The sequence below is a fragment of the Pseudopodoces humilis genome, chromosome 9 (genome assembly GCF_049639895.1).
Source record: "Pseudopodoces humilis isolate 2021_Gansu_Grassland_sample_001 chromosome 9, ASM4963989v1, whole genome shotgun sequence".
Classification (NCBI taxonomy): Eukaryota; Metazoa; Chordata; class Aves; order Passeriformes; family Paridae; genus Pseudopodoces; species Pseudopodoces humilis.
The window spans coordinates 6,075,031-6,096,586 of NC_142208.1; the positions used below are offsets into that span (position 1 = coordinate 6,075,031).

At 40.5% G+C, this 21,556-nt stretch overlaps 1 protein-coding gene across 9 annotated transcripts in view; it reads left to right on the top strand.

Moving 5' to 3' along the window:
• JMJD1C (jumonji domain containing 1C) overlaps positions 1–21,556 on the top strand; it is a 167,959-nt gene that overhangs the window by 141,436 nt on the left and 4,967 nt on the right. For all 9 annotated transcript variants that reach the window (XM_014261523.2, XM_088059403.1, XM_088059402.1 and 6 more), the window contains 14 exons: positions 1,433–1,647; positions 2,598–2,750; positions 5,529–5,618; positions 6,910–7,037; positions 7,219–7,432; positions 8,788–9,002; positions 9,269–9,547; positions 9,912–10,080; positions 10,484–10,574; positions 10,683–10,813; positions 11,908–12,030; positions 13,043–13,182; positions 15,393–15,569; positions 21,359–21,490. In XM_014261523.2, the coding sequence (XP_014116998.1) occupies positions 1,433–1,647; positions 2,598–2,750; positions 5,529–5,618; positions 6,910–7,037; positions 7,219–7,432; positions 8,788–9,002; positions 9,269–9,547; positions 9,912–10,080; positions 10,484–10,574; positions 10,683–10,813; positions 11,908–12,030; positions 13,043–13,182; positions 15,393–15,569; positions 21,359–21,490 (2,257 nt within the window). The remainder of the gene's footprint in view (positions 1–1,432; positions 1,648–2,597; positions 2,751–5,528; positions 5,619–6,909; positions 7,038–7,218; positions 7,433–8,787; positions 9,003–9,268; positions 9,548–9,911; positions 10,081–10,483; positions 10,575–10,682; positions 10,814–11,907; positions 12,031–13,042; positions 13,183–15,392; positions 15,570–21,358; positions 21,491–21,556) is intronic.

Sequence of the window (21,556 nt, forward strand, 5' to 3'; positions counted from 1 at the left end):
TGGAATTTTTCAAAAGGCAAGCTTCAGATTTTCTGGACAATTTGTACAACAGCAGAGTTGCACTTATTTGTAACTGTTCTTATGCCAGTATATGGTGGGAATTTGCTCAGTGTTCTCTGGGAATTTTCTGAGGACAGAGAGGAGATGTGACCTCCTTTCTTGCCATTAATGACCCATCAATGAAAATTCAAACGGAAGATGATTTCCTGGGGTGCAGGAAGGGTCAAGGAAGGGTAAAATAGCTTCAGTATGTGTATGGATTGTGCTGTCAGTATTAATCCAACTTGTTTTCAACAAGAAACTGTTCCCTAAATGGAGTTTAATTTTTTGTAATGAATCTTCACTTACAAGACTTGGTAGATCTGTAAGGAATTGTTTCTAGATTGGACTCTGAATACCTTCTCTGTAAGAGTATTTGCTTCCACATTTGGCAAAGTTGGAATTTTACTGGGGTTTTTTTTTTCCCTTGTACAAAGGAGAGAACATAAAGGTGTGCCAACATATTTAAAAACTAGTATGGAATTAAAAAACTTGAATGTTTTTATTATATTGTGGTAAGTTTTACAGAAGTTTAATTTCAATGTGTTTAGACAGTGGGGCTTGAATATCAAAAGACGTTTACAATTCTTTTGGAAACTGTTGTTGTTCTGGAAGCTAAAAGTTGATAATTTCATCTTTTTAATTTGAATACATATCTAAATGTTATTTTTTTATACTTCTAAATTCAGGACTGTTTTGCTGGCATAAATTCCTTAACTGTTATAATCACATCTGTATAATGACTTATCCTGTTTTGGATAAGATGGAATGATTAATTGTTACTGCTTAAAAATAGGGTAAGTATAGCCAGGGTTAGTGAAACAGCCCTGGGTAGGGTAACAGGAAAGTCTTTTAAAGGTCAGAGTGTAGTGGATACAAAAATATGAGCTTCTATTGGTGATTTGTTCTGCCTAGAAAAATTTAAACGCAATGTTTTAACTCATGTTTTCTCAGTATGAGAGCAGTATTATACAGAAATCTATAAAATATAAGTCAAAGTGAGTGACTGCTGTCACATACATTCCAAAATTTGAAAGTGAGGAAGGAAGGTAGGTGGAACCAAACTTTGACCAAAATAAAAAAGAAAAAAAGAATTATTCTGTCTGCAATTTTAAAAGAGTAATAAATGCTAGAGAGAGAATGATGAGTGAACAGAATGCAAAAAAGTTCCTAAAAGGTCAGTTTCAGTTTTCATACTTTTTTATTTATCATTTTAGAACTATTTTCATCAATATGTTGGGATTTATTTTAAATTTTAAAAAGTATGTAGGATGATAAGGTGAAAAGACAACTTCCATGTTGTAAGATATAACAGCAAGGTAAAGTAGTAACTAAAATGGAAGTCACAGACTATAATGATACATGCAGTCCAACTACCTGTTTTCATTTTCAGGTTGTCTTTTAGTAAGAACGGAGTGGTTAGGATAGATGGTTTCTCCTCTCCTGATCAGTATGATGATGAAGCACTGAGTTTATGGACACATGAAAACTATGAAGATGAAGAGCTGGACCTAGAAACTTCTAAATACATTCTAGATATCATAGGGGATAAATTTTGTCAGTTGGTAACATCTGAGAAGACAGCCATGTCCTGGGTGAAAAAAGACGGTAAGGAACCCTCAAAGCTCTCAAGTGTTCTGCAGTGTTTCTTGGATGATCATTGCTTCCTTTTGCATAGGTCTCTTCCCCTGGCTGTTGGATTTTCCTAGACTGTTCATAAGAGGACATGCTGGAAGGGTTCCTTCCTCAGTAGACTAGCCCAATCCCCCTCCCTGTTCTGGTGGCTGTCCTGGGCCAGGGCTAGGCTCCTGCTGGGTTTGGAGTAGCCTCCATTCCCAGCCTGGCCTCCAGCTCTCCAGCCAGAGCAGCCAGCTCCCAGCCAAGGCCTATGGTGAGATAGATACTGACTGTTGCCAACAAATGGTATGTTTCTGATGTGTCTCCTTCCCAAAACAAAGGAGGAGAGTGGAGCAGCATAGGCCATGCAGAGCATGTGCTAACACTGTCATCTCCTCCCCACCAAAGCCACTGTTCATCCTTCTGGCCCACAGCAGATGGACACAGGCTGGTGGCTCTACTAATTCCAGGCTGTATAAGGAAGAAGTAGAGCAGAAAACACATACTAGTCAGGTCTCCTGAACCAGCAGCTCCCTCCCCTCCTGCCAGCTGTCCAGCTTGCTGGTTTGGCTGCCCTTTAAATCAGACATGTCCTGTGGACAGTCAGGTGAAAAACCCTCTTAGGTGTGTGGGGTTAGAAGTGTATGCTAAAAGAGTTATTCATGCTTGCAGCAATATCTTTTCTGGATTACTTCATTCTGTATTCAGTTTTCTGAATGCTTTATTTCTTTGTAATGTGTTGATAGTAGCACTGAAGGGGATGCTGTGTAATGGAGCTAAGGGGGTCGCTCTTGATGGCCTGTTCATGAAGGATCACTCTCCTCTCCCAAAACTCAGTTGTGTCTGAGGGGAAACCTAGAATGCCTAATCTATAAAGACTATTCATTCTGTGCTTTGCATTTAAACTTCAGTCCTTTTATTTTGCTTATTTTGTATTTCAGCCAAAATTGCATGGAAGAGAGCAGTGAGAGGAGTCCGTGAGATGTGTGATGCATGTGAAGCCACATTATTTAACATTCATTGGGTCTGCCAAAAATGTGGATTTGTGGTCTGCCTAGATTGTTACAAAGCAAAGGAAAGAAAAAGTTCTAGAGGTCAGTTATTTGTGAACTAGAGTATTGTATGGGCTGTTTAGTCTCATTTTTTGCAGAGCTGCTGATCCACCAAGAACTGTCTTTCTGTAAAGTGTTAAATTACTTCTTGTGTATATTGGTTTCTCTTAGATACTTTTTCCCTTTTTTGTCAGTAGATGTAAAAACAGTCATTCAGAAAGCACCTGCTGTGAGGCTATTTTAGCTCTTTGTCTGCGTTTCAGTCTTTCTGTGTGGATTGTTGTGGATTGTTTGTGCCTTGCCCCTCAAGGTTAAATCTTGTTCTTCAATTGTGAGACTGGTGCTCAGTCACAACTCCTTCTTTATGGTAACTCACTATTGTTAAGACTTGCCTTGATTTGAATGCTTTCTGGAGTCCTCCCTTCAGAAGTGGTTTGTCATACTGACGTAACATCCTATTTTATAGTTCTATCATAAAAAAGAAAAATATTAAGAAAAATACTTCAGGTAGTATTAAAATGAACCTTAATGGAAGTTTCACAATCCATAAGCCTACACATATATGTGGTTTATTCTATGCTCTAATGGAAATAGCTACTTTAGTCTGGAGAGAGAGAAATATAACAGAACTAACTTGCAAACCTCTGATTTCTGGGTGACCCAACTGGGTTGCAGTTGAAAGGAAGAATGACTTAGAGAATTGATCCGGGCTTGGAGCCCTCAGCTGTGACACTTGCGTGCAGGCTGCTGGGTGGAATGCATTGCCTTCCCTGGGAGGCAGGCATTGTGCCCTAGCACAGTTCTGTGGTCAAATCCTGTGCCAGGAACTGATTCAAGTATAATGCTATTTTGAAAAGCCATTCCATGTTTGTCATAGCCATGTAATGTCACAGATGTGAAATGTTAGTAAAATAAAGTTTAACTATTATGTGGCAAAGCTTTGCCAAATAGAGAATCTCACCCACTTTGTCCCTGGCTTTCGGTGACAAGCCTCCTACACTGAAGTTTTTAGGGAGCTAATGTTAGTGTTTTTTCGCACTGAGAACAGTTGTTAATGCTTTAATGCTTTAAAGCATTAAATGGATACTGCTTCTTCAGGAGCTCTTCACTGGCTGAAGTCTGTATGTGCGTCTGTCTGACGTGGCTTGGGATATACGCCAAACATCATTTACTCTGGTGGGAACACACAGTCAGAGGCTTTTTTAAATATGTGTTAACCAGCCAGGAAAGTTTTAGTAAAATGTCTTAGAAGTTTGAACAAGCAGTATAAAAAGAAGTAGGCTTCTCTAGTTTTGCTACAGGGAGGACTTTCTCCTTTCTGTTGATTGCAATTTTATGTGTGAGAGCAGAAGTACAACAGCTTCCCTCACCGTGGCTTAATTACTAATGATGCTGTAGGATTTGTGCGAACTGTGTTGCTTCTTTGGCACCCTTTTAAAAAACATTCAGAACCACCCAGCCATCTGTATATAATAGGACTTTATATTACACCATTTTTCCTGGAACCGGTAGTTGTTTTTACAGTTGCTGAATGTAACAGAGAGTCCCCTGATTTTTCCCTGCTTCAGCAGGAATGTTAGAGGTTTTAGTATTCCAGATATACTTATCAGTGACTTATCACTTAACTGCACGAGTGAATGAATATGCAACCATTGTTTCCATCAGACAGGCATGTTACGACATTTCTGTGAGAAAATAGATTAAGTAGATATATACTGTTCTGTTGTCTTGATTTATTTATGTTTGTGACCAGTTGGATATTTAGATGTTTTAGGTGCTGCAAAAACTACTGAATAGCTTATAAATTTAATACTTATCTGAAAGGAATGTTTGAAAGTTTGTAGTGTACCTATTACAGTGTAAAAAAAAATGCCTCAGATTTGTTGAATATTTCCTTCGGTGTGTTCCTTAGTTTAAATTGCTGGAGTGAGCAAACTAGTAAAAGGCTTGGAAAAATGTCTTAAAATTAGCAGTTTAGTGGACAGGACGCAAGACGGGATTGAGAGAGGATTTGCATTCTTTCTGCCCCAAAATCACATGGCAGGTTGGTGACCAGTTCCTTGGCCAGATATTTTTTGTTCTCATTCTTCTTGTGTGTTCTTTTTACACCACATATTTTGGGAGAATCTTCCTTAAACTTTTTAGAAAGCCTCTCTTGCCTACCACTTAGGCCCTCTCTGCTGGCATAAATGATTTTCAGCCAGAACATAGAGACTTGGGGTTTCATGGTTGCTTTAATATGACATATATTACCGTGATGCAACTTCCCTCTCCTTTGTGCCACCAGTACCACTGGTGTAGCTGCATGGTAACCTGAATTAAAGAGATGATTAGGTTAGAAGTTCATCTTCTTGGCTTGTCTGGCAAACTCTGGTTGAAAACATATGCTTCCAGTTGGAGTATGGATTGTGTCAAATTAGATGAACCATACAATTGCAACCTAATTATGTCTCTTTTCCATGGCTGGATTCATCAAGGGATATTCATGGCCTTAATAGCCATGGTATTATAATAGGTGTAAAGGATTTCAGCCTATGTTAAATTGGCAACTCACTAAATATGCTAAGGGGAATACACTTTGAAATTTGGAGGTAATTTGCAAGGGCCTGTGTTACAGATGCAGCTATTTCAGATTTCAGTGTTGTTAAAACTCTTTTCGTTAATGTGAAAAGTTGCTGTGTTGTATGCATCACACTGGATACCCAGACAGAAGGCCTGTATGTGCAGAGAAATGTATCTAACCAAAACCAGTCTGAAAGACCTTAGCTCTGTTTGTGTGCAACATAAGGGAAGTAAAACATTGGCAATACTATTTTGCAGATAAGGAGTTGTATGCCTGGATGAAGTGTGTGAAGGGGCAGCCTCATGATCACAAGCACCTGATGCCAACGCAGATTATTCCAGGCTCTGGTAAGACCTTATGCGAACAAACAGAAGCTTTTATTTCCCAGGCCTTTCTGTGAAGAGCGGCCAGAGTTGTTTCTTGACACTTTTCATTTTTCATTTAAAAACCTGGGAATTGGGTTAAATTGTTGCAAGAAAGCAAGTGGTTCTGGGCAGTTGCCAGCACTGAGCACGGATGATAAGAGGACTGTGCTGACAGATTTGTTAAGGGGAGTTTTGGGGACAGGCAGTGAAGAAATCGAGGGCCTTTTTTGTGATGGATTTGTATTTTTTTCAGGACAGAATAAAACAATCAAAATGTACTTAATAAATCTGACATTAGCTGTTATAAGAAAACCTTTAAATAGTACCATTGAGGCAGTGGATTTTTGGGGATTTGTTTTTCACTGTTGTCTGTCTCATACCCAAAAAAGAAAAGAAATGTTTTGGTTTAGATGATTGCGCAAAATGCAGTGAATGAGCTTGTGATAATTGAAAAACTAAGCAGGAATCATAAACCTAGCTAGATTCAGAATTCTGCTTACAACCAAGTAAGTTCTCTGAAGTAGTACCATTATGTGTAGTGTGTAGGTATGGTGTAGTGATTGTTAGCACAAAATTTCTGTCAACATTGATACAGACCAGAAAAGAGAAAACTGAAATGTGCCTTTAACATACGAAGTAAATTCCCAGGTTTTTTCAAGCTGAAAATACAGAACCAGTCATTATTCTGTGGGTTGTTGTAGGTAAGTTCAGGTAGAAATTAAGGTTGGGTAGATTTCATAACAAATTCAAATTGTGACATTTCCCAGGTGTTCTAGACTGAAACTGGTTTTAATTTTAAATTGTGAAAGTGGACCACTCATCTGGAATTAGCACAATGAAGCCTGCCTACTTAACCTCAATTTTGTTCTTCTGTGCATACCCATTATCAAACAGCCTTCATTTCTATGCTCACGTACTGATTTTTTTTGTCAAGACATAGCTCACTTCAGTCTGTAGCTGATGGTTTCATTGAATGAAGCAATGATATACCCATTTAACAATGAGAGGCAGATAATTAATGGCTTGCCTGATGTGTGCCATGCAATGGGAATGCCCACTAAAGCTTAAATTATGCAGAAGAGTAGTGTGCAATTACTTAATTTAATGTCTCTCTGCACAAGCTTAAAGATAAACCGGGCAGTCATTTTGGAGTAGTTTTGAGTGGTAAATTCAGCATTTTTAATAGTTAAAAATGTTGCAGTGTATGTGTGTTGTAAAGAGGGTCACAGAATGATTGACAGCTACTGATGTTTTTCTTCTTAATTGTCTTTAGTTTTGACAGATCTTTTAGATGCTATGCACAATATTAGAGAAAAATTTGAAATTAAATCCCACTGTCAGTGTACCACCAAGCAGAGCATACAAGCTGGCAAGCTCCCTGCAGTGAATGGTGTGTCTCAGGTGAGTCTAAAATGTGTGTATATATTGCATCTTGTTAAAGTGTTCTGATCCTGGTGGATTTTTGTATTTAAATAGTACAAGTTGTGTTTTAGTTTGCTTATGTGGGGGTTAAATGCTAGCCATGTCTTTGAAATACCTTATAGTGAAGCTATGTAGTTAAAAATAAATTCGTTCTTTACAGGTTTTGCAGAATGTCCTTAACCACAGTAATAAAATTTCTCTGTGTATGCCTGAGTCTCAAGAGCAGAATACTCCTCAAAAGTCTGAGACAAATGGTAATGCAAGTCCAAGGAGTGATGTGAGCACAGAGAGCAAGTTAACACCGCCTGAATCTCAGTCCCCACTGCATTGGCTGGCTGATCTTGCAGAGCAAAAAGCCAGAGAAGAAAAAAAAGGTATATGTTTGAAATTGTCATATCATGTCTATGATTTTGGGGGCACTACAGGTATGTTGCAGATGACACTAAGCTGGGAGCATCTGTTGGAAGCTGTTTCAATCTGTTGGAAGATAGGAGGGCTGTGCAGAGACCTGGAATGGTTGGATAGATGGGCAGAGTCCAGTAAGATGAAGTTTAACAAGTCCAAGTGCCGAGTCCTGCATTTTGGCCACAGTAACCCCCTGCAGTGTTATAGACTGGGGACGGTGTGGCTGGACAGTGCCCAGGCAGAAAGGAACTGGGGGTACTGGTTGACAGGTGGCTGAACGTGAACCAGCAGTGGCCAAAAAGCCAACAGCATCCTGGTCTGCATCAAGGATTGTTTGGCCAGCAGGAGTAGGGAGGTCATTCTTTCCCTCTGTCTGGCACTGGTGAGGCTGTACCTTGAGTTCTGGGTCCAGTTCTGGGCCCCTCAGTTTAGGAAAGACTTTGAGACGCTTGAGTGTGTCCAGAGAAGGGCAACAAGGCTGGTGAGGGGCTGGGAACACAAACCCTGTGAGGAATGGCTGAGGGAGCTGGGGTTGTTTAGCCTGGAGAAAAGGAGAGACTCAGAGGTGACCTTACCCCTCTCTATAACTTCCTGAAAGGTGGCTGTAGTCAGGTGGGGGTCGGTCTCTTTCTCCAGGCAGCAACTGACAGAATGAGAGGACACAGTCTCAAACTGCATCAAGGGAAATATAGGTTGGATGTTAGGAAAAAGGTTTTTATGGAAAGGGTCTATGAAGTACTGGAATTGTCCACCTGGGGAAGGTGGTGAAGTCACCATCCCTGGATGTGTTTAAAAAAAGATTGGATGTGGCAGTCAGTGACATGGTTTAGTTGAGGTTAGTCAGGGCATGGGTTGAACTTGTTCTTAAAGGTCTCTTCCAACCTAGTGATTCTGTGTGATTCTGTAATTGAATTAATAGTAAAAAACCCACCATTTTTTTCACAAAAAAGAAAAGACAATGTTCTTTTCTCTACTGATTCCAACCTTGGAACTACAGTGCCTTTCCCTGATGGCATCAGAATCCATCACCAGAAGATCCACTGGTGAAATGTATATGGAAGTATTTCTAGATACAGCATCTCTCACTTGAGACAGGTACTCAGTCAGCTGCATGTCTGAGATGCTGAGGAAGGTCTTTGCTTGGTCACACTGTTTCACTGTGTTCTGAAGGATGTAGTTCATCCTCTGGTGTGTTTCCAGGTGAATAAAGCACTAGTGCTACATAACCTGTTAACACCAGTAGGAAATGCAGGATATTGGTGCTGTTCCTATGTGTGCATCATGATACAACAGTGTAAACTTGCAATGATTATTTCTGTTTTAGAGAACAAAGAATGTCCTTCTGGAAAACATTCAAAGGAAGGGAAGGACCAGGATAATTTGGAGTCCCCAAACTGTAAAAGTTCCCCTCCTGCATCCCAGAACAATGAGCAGGGCTCAACCTTACGAGATCTGTTAACTACAACAGCAGGCAAACTGCGTCTGGGTTCTACAGATGCTGGCATTGCCTTTGCTCCAGTTTACTCTACAGGAACAGCAGTAAGTGTTTACAAGATGCACAGTTTTTCTCTTAAGATTGAAAATCTCTATCAATCTGTTCTAGCATGTTACAGTTAGAGCAGTCTTACAGGTGTATTGCTTTATATACTCATGCATAATTAAAACTTCATATGCACACACACAATGTTTTATTTGGTTTTGTATATGGTGATAATAGATACAACATCAGAAATGTTACTCTCTTTCAAAAGGAATTGCATTAAGTTGCTTTTATATTGTTTAAGCATATACTTGTTTTCTAACAGAGTGGCAAGAGTGGAAGGACTATGCCAAACATTCTTGATGACATAATTGCTTCAGTAGTAGAAAACAAGATTCCACCAAATAGAGCACCAAAGATAAATATAAAATCTGAAATAAAAGATGAGCCAAAGGATGATAAAAAACATATTCAGGATGACTGCGGTAAACAGTACAGTGATATCCAGTATTCGTGGATCTGTGATAAGCATGTTCTGTGGCTCAGAGATCATAAAAACAGCAACAACTGGAAGCTCTTCAAAGAATGCTGGAAACAAGGAAGGGTAGGTATTGAGCAGGTTGGTTGGCAAAGTGACATCAGAATGAGCTCTGGGGAGCTGTGTATTGAAGGACAGAAATGCCTAACTCCATGTTTGAAACTGGGGGCAAAGAAAGGTTGTTAGGTATAGCCCACAGACGAACCTTCTGTAGTTAAACTTGAGTTAACCAGTAATGATAAATAAGACACTTCTGTTGTGGAGTTTCAGATTCCAAAAAGAGGTGACACCTTTTGATATGAGTGCTGAAGGCTAAGGTCTTCCATGTGTGTTCCAGACACATTTGTATGCCAGTTCAGTTAAAGAATTTTTCCACCTGAGAAAGGATAAGTACTGATTTTAAAAAACTATTTTATTTTATTCTTTACAGCCTGTTTTGGTATCCGGTATGCATAAGAAAATGAATTTCAGCCTGTGGAAAGCGGAGTCAATCAGTCTGGATTTTGGAAACCAGCAAGCTGATATCTTGAATTGCAAGGACAGTATAATTTCAAACACCAATGTCAAGGAGTTCTGGGATGGTTTTGAAGATGTTTCAAGTAGGTTCCTTAAAATGTATTATGGTATTGATTCTGAACATGATCAGTGTTAGAAACTGCAGTTAAAAATTATCATTATGGATCTTGAAGCTTTGAAGAAACTTTAAAAAGAAACCTCTAGGTAATCTGTTTCCAGAGAATGTGGTGGAAAGTTGCATTTTTTATCTCTGCAGAATTAAGGATGTGCTATTATACTAGCTAGGTCTGACTAAGAAGCCAGACAAATGTCCTTCTTCCTTAACTATCTGAGTTTGGTTAGTATCATTCTTGAATCTTGAAATCAACTATCTCCTGTTTATGCATGAAATTTTGACTCTTGGCAAGTTTAATGTTTATATTTTCATTTAATAAAGTAAAATGCCCACAGTATATTAGTTTTTAGTTATTTCTATGTTACTTACAGAACGTCAGAAAGTAAAAAATGGAGAAACAGCTCTACTAAAACTGAAAGACTGGCCTTCTGGTGAAGATTTCAAGGCCATGATGCCAGCAAGGTATTTTGAGTTTAATATTATACGTTCTTAAGTCAATATTTTTCTATTTTCTCTCTCTACATAATGGCACAAATTCAATTATATTATTTTTTTTCTTTTGACCTCCAGATATGAGGACTTATTAAAAAGTTTACCCTTGCCTGAATATTGTAGTCCAGAAGGAAAACTAAACTTGGCTTCTCATCTGCCAGGATTTTTTGTCCGTCCAGATTTGGGACCCAGACTATGCAGTGCATATGGTGAGTTTGCCCTGCAAGTGCAGCAGTTACCTCTTCCTTTAAACTTGTAGAATATCACACATTACAATGCTTGATAGAAAGCTGAGCTTTCTTAAAGGGTAATTGTTCACTGATTGTAGGGGAAATACTGACTGACTTAGGTGTTTAACAGTATGTGCACCTGGGCCATGAGAGTCTCTTTGCTTCTCCATTTCTTTCCATCTTTTCTTACGCTGTTACAGTCTTCTGAAGCATATAAATGGTTAACTGCTTCTACACAGCGATAGATATGTGACAAAATACTTAATGAGATATTATTGTGTTTATAATTTTGGTCATAAATTAATCTCATCATATTTCTCATAATTTCTTTTCTGTGCTGTACGCTCAAAAACCTGTTTAGAAAAGGTTGATTCCCTCAGACACTTTGTCTGCTCCTTCTTTTGCAAAGAATTTTGTTCAATTCTGTTTTACAAATTATCATAATAGGACAAGAAATAAGCAGTAATTTGTGACACAGTGGCTTTGGTTTTAAAAGTTCTCCAGATATCCTGTGAAAGAAGCATATTAACAATAGTGGCAATGGCATGGGTCTGAGAACTGTGTCATTAATGCCACTCTGAGGTAATACTGCTCTAAGGCTTAGTGTTCCAGAATGTCCTTTTTGACTTAAGAATATTAATTTCCACTTCTTAAAACTAAAAATAATTTTCCTCTTTGGGCGTTATTTTGATTAAGAACTCTATTACAGCCAGACATAAAAGTGACAGATCTGATAACTTTGTGTATTTATCGTACTTGTATTCTGCCCTGAACAACCTGAAGCGCTGAAGAAGAATGGAACATACTGGTCAGGAAATGTGTCTGACTAGTCTGCTGAAACATTTTGTTCTAACTCAAATGCTGTGTAGGGACAAGTACCTGGGCTAAGGAAGAATCTCAAGGACTCTGTTAAAAAAGCAATGTTTCCTTGTTTAGCAGGTGAACCAAAAATGTGTTTTTAATTTGTCTATCTCAGTGATACCAAGTATACTTCAGAAATTTCTTCTCTGTTGTTGCATGTTCTGATTTGAATATGCAATACAAACAAATCTTAATTTTATCTTGTCACATAGGTGTGGCTGCTACTAAAGACCATGACATAGGAACCACAAATCTCCATATTGAAGTTTCTGATGTTGTTAACATCCTTGTTTATGTTGGCATAGCCAGAGGAAATGGAGTACTTTCCAAATCAGGTAACGTGAAGCTCACTCACTGTAAGAGGTGTAGATGGACTGAATGTTCTACCCTTCTAACACTGACATTGTTCTTTGGAAGGCAGTGAATAATATCCGTAAGAACTTGCTTACAGCTGGGAGGTTGGTTGTTTCAAGGGTTTGCACAAACATTAGTTCTATATAAAACACACTGCAGTGCATGAATTATGAAAAGATACTTCAGACTCTTTCCACTTTTTTTGCCATTACGTATGTTTGATGCACCATTCCTGTGCTGAGACTGGCACAGCTAATGGAAATGCAGGGTGAAGGATTTTCTCTGGAAGCTGTGCTGGTTCTAACAGTTATGTCAGGATGATGTATTAGCTAAACCTTCTATTTATGCTGCTTCTTCTGGATGCATTGAATTCGGGCTGTTGTAATGTAATTTTTCAGTACTGGAGAGGTTAGACCGGTGTATGTTAGTCATCTCTATGAAGGTTATAGCTTATGTGAAACAGTCTTTAAATCACTGAAATAGTTTTGTTTCTTTGCTCTTTTGATTTTGTCCTCTTATTCCATAATCAGCAAATGTAGATTTTGGGTGTGACTAATAGAGCTGCAGTAAGGCTTGTCTTTCATTTGCTTTGTTTTCACTTGTGTATACACTGAATTAATAGCAGCAAATTTGAGCATCCTGGGAGAGCTCTGGCTGCAACAACAGCATGCTAAGCACTGTTTGTGCTGACTTCAGGAAAACACCTTTTCATTTTTTGGTACCAGTCCTACTTGTTCATTTCAGGTAGGAGATTGTGTTATGTTGAATTCAGGAAATGTGAAAAAGTTTAAAAATTAAATGTATTTTTAAGGTATCCATTGCATTCATGTTCTAGTAACAAGTTACTGAACCAGAAGGATCACCTGGTGGCTTCTGTTGTATTCAGCAAACTTTAATCTGCTCAGTCTCACACAAGAAATCTGAAAAGAAGGTATTCAGTTTCAATGTTTTTTCTCCTTCTCACATTTAAAGAATATCTTTGTTGAACCTTAGGGGTTTTGAAGAAGTTGGAAGAAGAGGATTTGGATGACCTTTTAAGGAAGCGGTTGAAAGATTCAAGTGAACTACCTGGTGCTTTATGGCACATTTATGCTGGCAAAGATGCTGACAAGATCCGAGAGTTTCTGCAAAAGGTTAGATTTATTACACATAATTTATAAATATAACCTAAGTAATTGACAAATCCAAGGGGGCTGGCAAAAAGCACAAACTCCACCTCAATATTAGAGAAAGGAGGAAGGCAAAATTATTTCTTTGATAGTACATAAAATAGACTTGACCTGCTGCATCACCAAGAAATAAAATATGTAACATGTATATCCACTTTGTAAGAGTGACAGGTAGTCTGTAACTGAAGGCTCAGGAGGGCATGGAGATCTACTCTTGCCTTGCTCTAATACAAAAAATAATTTGTGGGATGATGTTTTTCTGTCACTGATCCATTATTGTATTATTGCTGCTGAACTTCTTGTGAATTTTTCCATGCCACATCCCCTGACCTCACCACCCAGTGGCCACCAATCTTTCCCAGGACTCTCTCACATCAGTCAGCGCAACAAATGTGGCTGTGCTCTTGGTGAAGGTGGAAGCAGTGGGATAACGTCCCCAAGGTGGCAAACTTTCCTGGCCATGTTGCAGAACATCCTTCAGTGGCATGTGATGAATAGGTTAGAGCCACATCAGAACCTTTCAGGTTATTACCTGGGATGAGTATCTGTCAATGCATGAAATGTAGGGATACCATCTTGGAAGCAGTTTTCTGTGCCTTGTCCTTAGCACATTCTTGTGTTCTGGAAGGTGGCCTTGGTAGATGACACAGAAATACCAAAGTATCACTAAAGTGATTGCTCAAGTGGGTGTCTTTACTGTCTTCTTCTGTGAGGAGAGATCAGATGAGTTTTAACTGGCTGCAGCAAAGGGGTCCATAAACAAACTTGAGGCCAAAGGCTCTGCTGTGAGCAGGGAAAGCCTAAGAAATTTAGCAGTGAATATTCCCTTGGACAATAAAGCAGTGTTTCTTTGTCCTCCAGTGACTCAAACATTTGCTCTTTGGCAGCCTGAACTATGGGGGAAAATGAGAACTGGTAAATAAAACAAAGCTAATTCAAGGAGATTATGAATTGTACAGCAGGACTTTTTTGTTCATTCAAAAAGTAGATGCTCATAAATTGGATGGTGGCTTTTCAGTTAAAAAAAGAGGGTTATGACTGAAGTCACAGATGCAAAAGAATAGATGGACATAGGGAGTGTTCAGCATTTCCTCTCTCAGAGCACTTGTGAAACTATTGTGAATAGCTGTCAAACTATTTGAGCAGCAGGTTTAAAACAGAAGCATTTAGGATGCCGTGTAGAGAAGTTTGTCATATGCTACCACAGTTTGCTCTGCTATCCCAAATGAGTTGTGTAGCCTTGTATTTTAGGAATGGTGGTATTTGGGAAATGCTGAATTGGAGATTGATGGGTAAGCATTGGGACTGCTTTGCTGCTGGCAAGATAAAATCTCAGTATCTTGTTAGAAGGGTGATAATATGCAAGGAGAGTTTCAAGCTCTGCATCACATAATTACATTTATTTAATAAATAAAAGCAAAAGAATTCTATGTTTTTAGTGGCATACTTGTTTCATGACTCATGACAGGTGCATTAGGTCTGTGTTCTTTATATGTAATTACTTTTTTCTTTTAGTGACTAGGATTGATTTAGTAGCAGTTGATTAAGAGTAGTATTTGTTCCCCTGTGGCTCACTTGATGAGAAATGCTTGTGCAATTCCATTTACCAGTCTCAGGAAGTATTTTTATGTGTTCATCAATTTTTCTGAATACCTTCATAGGATGGTAGGAAAGCAGCTTCTTATCCCAGCATGGTTGAAGTTGGAAGTGGCCCCTTGAGGTCTCTCTGTCCAGTCCTGTGCTCAAGCAAGAGTCACCAGTAGTTTCCCAGGACTACAACCCTTGGCTTTTTTGGTTGGTTTTTTTCCTGAGCTAAGGTTGTGTGTCTGTGTCAAAACTGAAGAAGTTAGTAAGCCTGAGAATTGGCAGTATAGGAACTCATGAGCTCAGATTTTATTTTCTAGATGAAAGAAGTCACACAGAGAGCATGTTGCTTATTAATTGATTATTGTGCCAAGTTATTTAAAGCTCTGCATTTTGGAGTGAGAGCGCTGCAGATGTCTTCAGTTCAGTGAGACTTCCCAGATCCTTCAGGGTCTGTCGCTAGCTGGAGTTCTTGTTTGGGTATTGGGAACTGAATGATGTTGATTGGCGAGGTTGGGTATACATAAAATTAATCAGCAAAAGGTTTGATTCTTTTGGAAGTTATTTGGCATCTTTTCTGTACTTAACAGATAGCAAAGGAGCAAGGCTTAGAAGTTTTACCGGAGCATGATCCAATCCGTGATCAGAGTTGGTATGTGAACAAGAAACTTCGCCAAAGACTTTTTGAAGAATATGGAGTAAAAACCTGCACAGTTATTCAGTTCCTTGGTGATGCTATTATTCTACCAGCAGGAGCACTTCATCAGGTAATGTACCTTAGGTTAAAGCCATACAGGGTTAAATAGCACATTTGCTGTAAAATAACTTTTTTCCAAATATATGGATACATCTGTTCTCAATTACATTTTATTTTTTTATTAGTATCTATTAGCATGTAGGAATGTAAAATAAGGAAATCTGCTGGTGTAGTGTGGAGGCTCTGGAGCCAAAGGCAGTGGTGGTGTGGAAGGAGGCCTCTAAGGTGTAAAGTTAAAGCATAAAAGGAAGGTTTTCCCCCATATGAAAGTAGAAGGAAAAAGCTTTTCCCATAATTCTTTGCACCACCAGTTCACTGTACCCCAGTTATATGTACCCAGTTGGCCTGTGGGCTGTCCCTCCCCTTTTTTACCTTCTGTGTCCATTCCTTAGAAAGTTCTCCCGTACCTGTTTCCCCATTGGCCCCAGTTTGCTGCAATCCTCTGCCCCTGTTATCCCATTGGCTCTCCCTCTCCATGACCCCGCTTATGCACTTTACCCTGTTCCTATTGGACTCTGACCCTCGGAGCCACCCCCTCAAACCCATATATATTCCTGGACCCTCCGCTATTCCCGGTCTTTGTTCCTGGACCCCTTCAGTGTGTGGCTGCAATAAACCCCACTGGAATTCCATACAGTGACCCTTCCTAGCTCTCTGCCATTGCTCTGCTCTGCTATCCATGGCATGCTTATGAGTGTGTGTATGGTGGGAGTGTGATTGTAGCCTGCCCAGACGCCTCCCTCTCTGGATGTGCTTTTGGGAAGGTATCATCACCTGACCATCTCCACCCAAGGCTACAGTGTAGCTGACTAACACATAGCAAATTGAATGCCTTAAGTATTATTTCCTTCTTTGCTTTACAATTACAAATGAAAAAAACATTATTAACCATTGTTTTCCACTTTCCATTTCTGTAGCAAATCTCTAAACAGAGTCTAGTTATGGCAGAGTCAGGTTAATATTTTTTTTATTCTAAGCCAGAAGTTAACCTAATCAAGGAGGGGCAGCAAGAGCAGCTTGAGCAGGTAAAAACATGTGGACGTCAGGTGTCACTGTTTTTGTCTTTAGCCATAGAAGAATTATAGTGGATGTTCTGGTGTTTCTGTAAGAGATATTTCGTTGTTTTCCCATGCCACGTTTAAGTTCATTTTTTAATACAGAAGGTATATCAATCACTAGGAGTCATCATTGTCTTTCCAGCAGCTTTTCTTACTATGAGAAGGAGTGATACCACCTTTGCAGGAGCTGAGCTGATCTAATCTATTCCCTAGCTGGGTGAGAAAAGTATCATCAGTGGGGCAGTTCTCGAGAAACAGGATGAATTTGTATAGTCAGCTTAAGTTGCCCCCTGGCACAAAGGGTTTATTACTGCCTTTAGGCCTTTTTTTTCCTCAGAGTCTGTAAACTGGTGCACCTTGGTGAAAAGAGGAAGAAAGCTCAGTTGTTTAGGTGAGGTTCTTTGGGCCATTACAGATTTCTTTCTTTCCTGCTTCAGTAGGAAATGGCTGTCTTGCCAGCTGTCAAGCACCGCTAATGGGGTCGCTGACTGTCAAGGAATGAGGAGCAACCCCACCCTGCAGTTGTGTTGAAGATCAATCATTGATCTCCCTATGGGTTCAAGTGAGGCCAAGCCTTTCTGAAGAAGGTGCTGTTTAGTTTCCAATCTGCAGATCAGCTTCCAGCTGTGGCACAGGGGAAGCAATGGATCACCATGTTGCTGTGGCCAGGACAGTGGGGTTTTCTCTGAAAAATTGACCGGGGTGCAGTGATAATAAGTTCTGTCCGTCCATGCTCTGTCTGTTGGTGAGGCAGTAGAAGCAACTGGTACCTTATCCGGACTAGGCTTCTCCTCATCCCACTGTGTTTCTGGGTGGGTTTGATGTGGCGGTACATAGCTCTGCATGGTCTATGTGCGTTTGTTTTCTGGCACAGGAAAGGAAAAAACCCAGACAGCCCCAAATAGACCTTGGTGACCCGAATCTAGGGGAGTGTAGGTTGCCTTCCCACATACAATGACTCGGGACTTGGTGTTGTTTCACAAACGTGGAGGAACATCTGACATTGCTGCTGTTCTTGACTCTTGTTAGTCTAAAGAGGTTAGTACTCCTAGAGTCATGTATTGCATCCTCCAGCAGCCTTACTCCGATGTCATGAAACAAGAGAAATATATCCCAGATAGAAGAGTGGAAAGGGAAACCAGGGGAAATAACAAATCTACTCAGAAATCTGTTCTGTATAACATGTGCCGTTATATAAAGGCATACAGAATATAAAACATGAAGTAGTAGGACTGTTCCAGGCTTCGCTGTATTTCATATGATTAAGGACCAAAAATAAGACCACTCTTATCTTTATCTCCTTGGCTTTAAACTGCAGATGGTGTTTGAAGTGGTAATGTTCTAGCTTCTGCCACTAAGGAGTTAATAACATGGTGTTTTTAAACCTTCGTGGGTGAAGCTGAGAACCTTTTCATCTTCAGTTAGAAGTTCCTGTGAATCTGCCACGTAGGAGGAAATAAAAGCAGCATGTTCTTTCATGTGTGTGCATAGTGCTCTGTCTGTACAGAGGCATAAATACTGACCTTAACGATCACCACCACCTTTGTATCACTTCAGAGATACAAAGCACATTTAAAAACTGAAAAATAAGTCTGCACAAGAATACATATCATGTTAAGTTTACACATTAAGTGTTTCAGATTTACATGCACATGTTGAACCTTTTAATTATTGAATCTGGGTGAGAGTTGATGCTAAATTAGGTGGGAAATTAACATTTTTATTTGCTCATGAGTAATGTTGTGGAGCAGAAGAAATCAGACTGAAGGCTGGAGCTAGGGAGCCTGGCTGCCTGTGGTTGCTGTGTAAGTGTAGTTCTGATACTTCCATTCTGGAGCCAGTTACGATTGTTGGCACACTGCTGCTTTTGACATGCTCATCTAGAATTTACTGCCCTAATCTGGAGGAAGTTGTGTGTATTTCTTCTGTATATTGTTTTTCCATCTTCCCCAGTTTGGTAGTTTCATGTCTTGCTTTTAAAGTAATTTCTTAGCATTTCGTGGCAGCATATAGCATTCCTTTTGCTTCCCAGCTTTCTCCCCCTCTATGTGTACTTCTTGTGATGACTGCAGCAGGCAAAGTCAGACTCTTCCTGGGTGGGATGGGAGGGACAGGCTGTCCTGTGAGCTGTAAGGGGCAGGGCAGCCTTGTCAGTTCCTCTTGTAGAGGGAATTGTTCTCTCAGGAGGAGAATCCAGAAATAGGTACAGGTTTGGACCAGTCACCTCTGCAGATGCTTCCCTGAATGCTCTGTGAGGGGTATCTCCTTTCTTCTTGGCTGTACAGGTTGGGAGCTCAGCCATGTTCCTATCTTGCTAATGGCTGGGCCTTGTTCCCTCTGTGGCACCTGTGACAGGGAGCCCCTGAGCTCTCCTTGGAACTTCCTCAGCTAAAAAAGGGTCTTGGTACTGTTCTTTTGAAAGATTACTCTTTCTACTGCTCCACTGTGGGTTATGCTGTCTCACAGACATCTCTAGGGATGGCCTCCCTGGTTTTAACTTGGTTGCTCCAAATTGGTAAAATATTTTAACTAAAAATTAAAAGCTAGAAATACTGGAGTCAGTGATTGAAATGTGGTGTTCAGGCACCCTGTAAAACTTGTTCATAGTGGAACAAGTTATTATAATGTTGTTTTTTATAGGGGCATTATCTTGATTTAACAGCAGAATTATATATTGTAAAATAACATACTTGGAGGTAATGACATCCTGGCAGTGTTCCATTAAGGATTGTAGGATAAAGGTTTGGGCTTTGCATATGCAGAGCTCTCTCAGAGCTCAGCCTTGCAGGAAGTGGCTGATCCTGCGGCCATCAGGATGGGTGGGTGGCCCTTTCTTCCCTGCCCACTTACCTTTCCCTGTCGCAGCCCAAGTCTGAGGCTTTTCCAGCACTGCAGCTGCCTCCTGGGCCCTGCTGGAAAAAGTCTTCTCTGTGTGGGCTCAGTGTGAAGCTGTTCTCAGTTCAGCTGGAAGTGGCACAGTCGTGGGAGTGCTGCACTCCTCGCCCCACAAACCCTAGGGGAATTGTTGCTAAACGTTTTTATGTGTGTGTCACTGCATCAGCTTGTGATATAAATATTATAAATAGAACTGCTTGGAGGCTGTCAGCAGGGCATTCCCATGCTAAGTACCAGGCCAGCCAGGTAAAAACTGTCCCTGCAAACTTTCACGCAGATAAGACACTGAAAGGGAGGGAAAAGAAGGTTTAAGGCACAGCAGAATTAAAGGTCTGAGGGAAACAAATGTTTCCTCTTCTGCCATGGAGGGATATCGAGTCAGTAAAATATTTTCTTAGTGAGGAGAAAGTGAATGAGTGGTGTGAGATTTTCATAGTCTGGCAAGGAAAACAGTGGCAGGTAGAGGCTTGACAGAGGTGGTAAGCCTGTGAAGGAGGGGAGGGGGGTGGAGCTGCCAGCTGCACAATGCAGAAGAGCCTCACCTCAAGCTCTAGGAAATTCCCCGGTGGAAACCTTACCGTGGCCTCACCCCTGGATTTCTGCAAATTGTGTGGCATCAACAAAACCTCTTGTCCAGAATTACTTCTGTTTTGATTAATTCTCAGGAGGGACCAGCACTGCTTTCTTCTTGATGATGAGCCATCAAAAGCCCTGTGTGCTACATGACTGCTGGGTGTATCCTGCTGAGATTTCAGCTGTAGGCGGGGGGGGGGGGGGGGGGGGGGGGGGGGGAAGAACTGCTGGGTAAAATCAGACTTGGGCAGAGCTTTTTGAAGACAAAAGTAATTTTTTAATTAAGTCCTGTGTCCTCAACTGTGTAGACTCCAGTGGTTTATTTGAATGTTAGGTACCATAATGGAGATTTTAGAGTATGCCTTTAGGAACTCTGGATTTCTAGGTTTCACTTTAAAATCCACAGATCTTCTTTTATCCTGAGTAGGGTGGGATGGTGTGTTTGCTGGGATGGCTGAGGTTCTGCCTCCCCACCCCCAGGTTTTAGGAATTCAGATTGATTTTACACAGCTTCTGTGAGGTGCTGTTGGATTTTGGGGAAAAGAGGGTTTTGACATGCTGAATTACAAATTGCAGTGTAATTTGTAGGGGTTTAGGGGTGAAAACGCAAATGTTTCTGAAGGGAGTGAACTGGAGTTGGTAGTTGGGTCACAATGATGAAGCAATTCCTTTTCCCTGTCCTCCAGGTATGACCTGGGTGGTAGGAGATGGTGTCTGTTCCTCAGTAGTTATCTCATGCCAGTAAGAAGAAATGTTCAGAGAGAGAATATTCCCCCTACTTCTCAGCCTCCCCCTTTCTGTGTTCATGATGGTTTCTTTCAAGTATTTCCACTGGCAGTTCCTTTTCTGTGAATGTGATAGCTTCCAGCATGTATGTGTGTGGCCAGAGGAACCAGGTCCTGCAGGGGCAGGGCTGCTCCCAAGTGGGGGTTGACAGATCCAGTGCCTGCACAGAGTTGGGGAGGCTGTGGTGGCAGCAACAGTGCCCATGCAGCTGCTAAAAGGAAGAACAACACATCAGAGTGAAAGTAATGCCAGAGCTGACTGCGGGAAGTGCCAGTGCACAGGCAGCTGTGCAGTGTTCAAAGTGTGCCTTTTGGCAGAAGCCAACTTAGTCAAACACATAAGACCAATGTAATTGTTCTCTACCCATAAAGATCCCCTTTAGTCTGATAAAGCTATTATTAAGGGATATCAAGACCCACTCTTTTCTCAGGTACCTCTGCCAAAGAATAACCCCAAATACTAATTATCAGTCTCTTCTTTTGGATAGGTGCAAAATTTTCACAGCTGCGTTCAAGTAACGGAAGACTTTGTGTCTCCAGAACATCTTGTACAGTCCTTTCATTTAACGCAGGAGCTGAGGCTGTCAAAGGAAGAAATCAATTACGATGATAAATTGCAGGTAGGAAATAAATGCTGCTCTGGAAGCAGCTAGGAAGTCAGGGCGTGCTCAGGCTTATTGAAATGC